This window comes from Bos mutus, chromosome 16 (assembly GCF_027580195.1).
Source record: "Bos mutus isolate GX-2022 chromosome 16, NWIPB_WYAK_1.1, whole genome shotgun sequence".
Classification (NCBI taxonomy): Eukaryota; Metazoa; Chordata; class Mammalia; order Artiodactyla; family Bovidae; genus Bos; species Bos mutus.
In genome coordinates, this window is record NC_091632.1 from 45,812,251 (window position 1) to 45,818,766 (window position 6,516).

General features: G+C 42.4%; 1 protein-coding gene and 1 non-coding gene across 2 annotated transcripts; both read left to right on the forward strand.

Annotated features, from left to right (window-relative positions):
• Window positions 1–475: 475 nt before the first annotated feature.
• Window positions 476–548, forward strand: TRNAC-ACA (transfer RNA cysteine (anticodon ACA)). Its single transcript has one exon. It is a non-coding gene; the product is annotated as a tRNA-Cys (tRNA).
• Window positions 549–4,481: 3,933 nt separating this feature from the next.
• Window positions 4,482–5,733, forward strand: LOC102281406 (nucleophosmin). The gene has a single exon (XM_005892279.3). The coding sequence runs from the start codon at window positions 4,547–4,549 to the stop codon at window positions 5,417–5,419; it is 873 nt and encodes a 290-aa protein (XP_005892341.2). The 5' UTR covers window positions 4,482–4,546; the 3' UTR covers window positions 5,420–5,733.
• The last annotated feature ends 783 nt before the right edge of the window (window positions 5,734–6,516 follow it).

Genomic DNA, 6,516 nt, shown 5'->3' on the forward strand with positions numbered 1-6,516 from the left:
CCGCTAGAATCCACCTAAGTTTTCCGTTAATAATTTCAGAAATCATCACACTTTCAGGTTTCATATTAATAAATAAACATGCACGCATATTCACCCTACTCCTCCATAAACTGAGGTTACATTGTAGGCTGAGGCTGATGGGTGGAAAAAGGTTGTGAGCCATCCTGAAGGACCATTTTCTGAGCTAGAAATTTAGCTATTTTAAAAGACTGTGTTTCACGTAATACATCACAGGCCCTCTGAATTTGCTTGAAACTTATGTAGAGGTAGGTCTATTTCATTCTTTAGCAGCCAAGGCAAAAATAGCAACAGCAGCAGAAACAGCGAGTTCCTATAGACCCTCTACTGGGCACAAGTTGTAGGGTGCTGGGTAGGAAAGAGTGTAAAGTTCTGTTCCTAACTTCAAGGTCTAGTCAGGGAAGTCACTGTGCTTAGGACTTGCCTTGTTTATAGAGTTTTCTCTCCTAGATTGACTTCCCTGGTGGCTCAGATGGTAAAGTGTCTGCCTACAATGCAGAAGACCCAGGTTCAATCCCTGGGTCAGGAAGATCTCCTGGAGAAGGAAATGGCAACCCACTCCAGTACTCTTGCCTGCAAAATCCCATGGATGGAAGAGCCTGGTAGGCTGCAGTCCATGGGGTCGCAAAAAGTCCGGATACGACTGAGCGACTTGCCTTGTTTATAGTTTTCTCTCCTAGATTTTTATACCAGCAAACCTACTAGACTTGAGGACAAGATGAAAGGATGCAGGGAAAATTTCCAATTATCTGGTGCACAGATATAACTAAAACTCATGGTAGGCATAATTCTAAGGAAGTGCCCCACCCTTCTCTGAGATTCACCTCCTGGCCATTAAACTCTAATCTAGGCACTGCTGTGAAGAGATTTTGTAGATGGAATTAAGTTCACTCATTAGCTGAGCTTCCCCTGGAGGAGGAAATGGCCACCCATTCCAGTATTCTGGCCTGGAGAATCCCATGGACAGAGGAGCCTGGAGGGCTTCAGTCCATAGGGTCACAGTCAGACATGACTGAAGCGACTTAGCATAGCACATCAGCTGAGCTTAAAATAGGAAGATGACCCTGGATTATCTGGGTAGGCCCAACATAGTCACATGAGCCCTTAAAAGCAGAAGTGGAGGCAGAGGATTCAGAGAGGTGTGGCTAAAGAGATGAGCGGAGGCCAGATGAGGCAGAAGGGGAAGGTCAGAGCGGTTAGAAGCTTGAGGACTCAACCCACATGGTTGCTGGCTTTGAAGATGGAGGAACGGGGCCATAAGTCAGGGAATATTGGTAGCCTCTAGAAACTAGTAACATATCCTGACCAATTGCAAACAAGGAAACAGATCCCTCAGGCCAACATGCAACTGAACCTGGCCAAATTCTGAATGAGCCTGGAAGCAAGCTCCAGACCCTTGTTGATGCCTCATCTCAGTCCTACGAGACTCAAAGTCTTGGATGCTGTGACTAGATCTCTGTGCTTCAGAACTACAAGATAATAAATGGGTGCTAAACTGCTAAATTTGTGATAACTTGTAATAGCAACACTAAAAAACTGATATAGCCCAAGAAAGTTATTCTGTTATGAGGCTAACAAAAAGAGAAGCTGACCAGAAAAGGGAGCAAAGGAGATTGTGTATCCCTTTGCAAAATTTTATTTAAATAGCACTGAGTAATGCTGGGAAAGACTGAAGGCAGGAGGAGAAGAAGACAACAGAGAACAAGATGTTTGGATGGCATCACCAACTCGATGGACATGAGTTTGAGCAAATTCTGGGAGTCGGTGATGGACAGGAAAGCCTGGCGTGCTGCAGTCCATGGGGTTGCAAAGAGTCGGACACGACTGAGTGAATGAACTGAACTTAACTGAATTAATTATGATTTCTCTTCACGTTCTAAAGAAATGCTCACTTTTGTACCTAATTGTATTTTCCTCGTTTTGTATACTATTTTATATAAGTTTCTTGTTGTCCACACTTGGATCTTCTCCAGCAAGGATGAATGTTCATGTAACAGACTTCTTTCTCTCATATTCTTGGATCCAAGGACAGTTTTGGTAGAGGGGTGGGATGCAGAGGAGGTGGGAGGGAGGTCCAAGAGGGAGGAGATATTTGTATACATATAGCTGATACACTTCATTGTGCAGCAGAAACACAACACTGTGAAGCAATTATACTCCAATAAAAATAAAGAGCACTGAGTTTCTTAGTTGATACTCTTGTCTTTCTTTTAAGAAGTAAGCCTTATGGCAAAACCAAGACAATATTGTAAAATAATTAGCCTTCCATTAAAATAAATAAATTAAAAAAAAAAAGAAGTAAGCCTCTTTCTGGACTCAACACTAGGGAAGGATGTATTTTCAAAATATTTAAGTTAAGCAAATGCCCACTAGCATCCTATCCTACACCTTTTAAAAAATAACAGGATGCCTGTCAAGACCAAAAATAAGAAGGGTGTACCTTGAGGATTTTGATAGATAATGTTATTATTCTTTCAAACATTCCAGTTCCCCTTTCTGTAGTATTCTTCCCTGCAGGATTATATGTCACCCTCCATGACATCAGGCTTAACCGTGTAAGCTTTGTTCCATCAAATGCAAGCAGAAGTTATGCTTGCCACTTACAAGCAGAAGTTTAAGAGCTAGCATGAAGTTCACTGGGGACCACTTCCCTCTTCCATGAGCCTAGCAACACCCCAGATAGAGGCTACATCGTCATTCTGGGTCTCACAATGAAGATATGGAGCAAGAGCCTCAACTGACCAGTGATGGAAATGTAAATTGAGCAAGAAATAAACCTTTGTTGATAGGAGCCACTTGGATTTGGAGGTCATTTTTTATCATAGTATAATTGAGCCAAGCTGACTGATGTAGGTGTAGTCCTAGAAATGTCAACCCCTTTAAAGTCTAGGAGTCAGTAAGCAAGTCCTTCTGAAGCAAACCTTTCTGTTCACTGTGGGTAAATATAAAAGGCTCCTCTTGCTTATGCAAAAATAAGCTGGATGACATTGTCTGGGTTAGGGGTGTGACAAATTGCCTTGAGTAATAAGTGTACTGGTTAAAGAAGGATAGACTCTTCTATGATAACAATTAGACCCCTAAATCTCAAGACTTCACAAAATAAAGACATATTTCTCATGCTCCCAAGAGATCGTGCAGACTGACTACTTTCTTATTAATAGGTGACTTTCCTCTAAGCAGTGACTCAGGGCTCAGGCTATTCCCTACTCATGGTTTTACCATCTTGGAATCCTTTACTTTCAGCCATGCAGATAAAGCAAAGGGCACGTGGAAAGGTTTTATGGCAAAACCTGGGGACAATAGGGCACGTGGGCCCATATTTTCTGTGTGTTTCTCATCACAGTTTCCACCTTGAAGCAAGGAAGGCTAGAAAATGAAGTCTTCCTATGTGAACGGGAGGAAAGTGGATTTATGAATGATTATATTCTGTCCACCACAATGAAGCACTCTTTTCATAGGAGAAAAGTATTAAAGAGATGTTGGATTTTCTGTGGCTTTAAAAGAGTGCTACCATTTGGGTGATAATGGTCACCAGAAAAGGTGGAGAATATTGACTCTCTTTTCACTGTAGTTGGAGAAGGAAATAGCAACCCACTCCAGTACTCTTGCCTGGAAAGTTCCATGGATGGAGGAGGAGCCTAGTAGGCTACAGTACATGGGTTCGCAAAGAGTCAGACACGACTGAGTGACTTCACTTTCTTTCGCTGTAGTTATTAGAACCCAACTAAACCTCTCAGTGTTGGTCAGTTTCTGCCCCTAGTTGTCTGTGTGTGTGAACCAAAAGAACCTTCTGCTAGAGCCATATGAAAGCCAACAGAGGCCAAGTGCAGATGAAGAACCGCTGCATAAAATGGAGGTGTCAGGGCCACCAAGGGTACCACCGCTGCTGTGGACAAGCCCTGCTGCAGAGAGGTGCAAGACTGGTCTTCACAGTCCCCACTGACCAGACCCCCGTTCTGTTTTTACATAGCGTTAACCCTGAAGTTACTAGGCAATTTAAGTAGGAGAACCTCAAGAGAAATTTTGGCTTCCTTGCTGAGAAAATGTGTAGCAGGTAAACAAATAGTTAAAGAGCAAAAAGATGTCTCATGTTTGAATAACAAGTTTGTTGAGCAATTCATTCCAATTAACTGAAGAGAAAGATGATAGGAAAATACTAGAGAGAGGAAGGAGAGCTTCAGAATGGAAGAAAGTGAACATGAAAAAGTAAGTGATTCATTTATATTAATTTTGGTTTTTCTGGGATTTCCCCAGAGGTCCAATGGTTAAGACTTCACCTTTCAATGCAGGGGGTGCAAGTTCGATTCCTGGTCACAGAGCTAAGAGCCCACACGCCTGGCAGCCAAAAAACAAAAAAACAAAAAATCAGAACATAAACAATGGAAGCAATATTGTAACTAATTAAATAAAGATTTTAAAAATAGTCCATTAACCCTGGTGTGATTCCGTCCTACACGGCTGCTGGTTCCAATAGTAGTCTTTCAATTCCATCCGGCTTCTCTCCCACATAAGTGCGTGCAGCCAACCCATGGAGGATTCAATGGACATGGACATGAGCCCCTTGAGGCCCCAGAACTATCTTTTCAGTTGTGAACTAAAGGCTGACAGAGATTATCACTTCAAGGTGGATAATGATGAAAATGAGCACCAGTTATCTTTAAGAACGGTCAGTTTAGGGGCTGGAGCAAAGGATGAGTTACACGTTGTTGAAGCAGAGGCGATGAATTATGAAGGCAGTCCAATTAAAGTAACACTGGCAACTTTGGAAATGTCTGTACAGCCAACGGTTTCTCTTGGGGGCTTTGAAATTACACCACCTGTGGTCTTACGGCTGAAGTGTGGTTCAGGGCCTGTGCATATCAGTGGACAGCACTTAGTAGCCGTGGAGGAAGATGCAGAGTCAGAAGAAGAGGAGGAGGAGGAGGTGAAACTCCTAAGTATATCTGGAAAGCGTTCTGCCCCTGGAAGTGGCAGCAAGGTTCCCCAGAAGAAAGTGAAGCTTGCTGCTGATGAAGATGAAGATGATGACGACGATGATGATGATGATGAAGATGATGACGATTTTGATGAGGAAGTTGAAGAAAAAGCTCCAGTAAAGAAATCTGTACGAGATACTCCAGCCAAAAACGCACAAAAATCGAACCAAAATGGAAAAGACTCAAAACCGTCAACACCAAGATCAAAAGGTCAAGAATCCTTCAAAAAACAGGAAAAAACACCTAAAACACCGAAAGGACCTAGCTCTGTAGAAGACATTAAAGCAAAAATGCAAGCAAGTATAGAAAAACGTGGTTCCCTTCCCAAAGTGGAAGCCAAGTTTATCAATTATGTGAAGAATTGTTTCCGGATGACTGACCAGGAGGCTATTCAAGATCTCTGGCAGTGGAGGAAGTCTCTTTAAGAAAATAGTGTAAATAGTTTGTTAAAAATTTTCTGTCTTATTTCATTTCTGTAACAGTTGATATCTGGCTGTCCTTTTTATAATGCAGATAAGAACTTTCCCTACCGTGTCTGATAAATGTTGTCCACGTTCCATTGCCAAGAATGTGTTGTCCAAAATGCCTGTTTAGTTTTTAAAGATGGAACTCCACCCTTTGCTTGGTTTTAAGTATATATGGAATGTTATGATAGGAATAGTAGTAGTGGTGGTCAGACAGATGGAAATGGTGGGGAGACAAAAATATACATGTGAAATAAACTCAGTATTTTAATAAAGTAAAAAAAAAAAAATTGTCCATTAAAAAAAAAAGTCTTTAAAAAAATTGTTTTTTTTTTTCCTTTAATCAATAACCCCCAGCCCTGCAGCAGTGCAAGCCATGGAGGTTAGCTGGCCAGGACAGCACTTATTGAGAGAGGGATGGTTTTCTGTGATTCTCAAGTGATTCTACTTTGGAAATTCAGAGTCTAGAGAACAGAGCAGCGTTTCTGCTCTGTGTATTGAGTCACGGCAGGGCTAAGAGGATACCCATCCAGTGTGTACTTAAAGCACTGTGGGGGTGTTTGATCTAACTTCTTACATAAACAGGATCTACATGTGAGAACACTTTCAAAGTGTGCACGCAGAGCTGTGCTAGAGACACAGCAGCAGGTGTGCAGCCAGCGAACCACTCACACGGGACTGGAACTGACAACGTTCTGAAGCCTGTGGGGCTCCTCGCAACCTCCCCACTTGCTCAGCCCACTCAGACACAAACTTAATGAGGTGCCTCTCACCTGTGGGCTGCCCCTACACAAACCCCAACTGCACATCTGATCTAATCTCCAGAGGCCTTTCATATAGAGAACACACTTGCTCAAACACCCCTCCCTTATGGGAAAATGGCATCTCTGCTCAACAGCACAATTTTCTCTTGGGAACTCACAAATCATCTGCTCTCACTAAAACGATGGAATCATGGACTTGTTAAGAAAGCCAGCTGCCATCTCTGTCTGTTCATCAAATCAACTGTTTGACTCAATGGATCTATGAGTATTGTGACTACCCTGTTCTACCCCCAG

Coding starts and splice junctions, on each gene's coding strand:
- LOC102281406 (XM_005892279.3), top strand. CDS start 4,547: ATGGAGGATTCAATGGACATGGACATGAGCCCCTTGAGGCCCCAGAAC.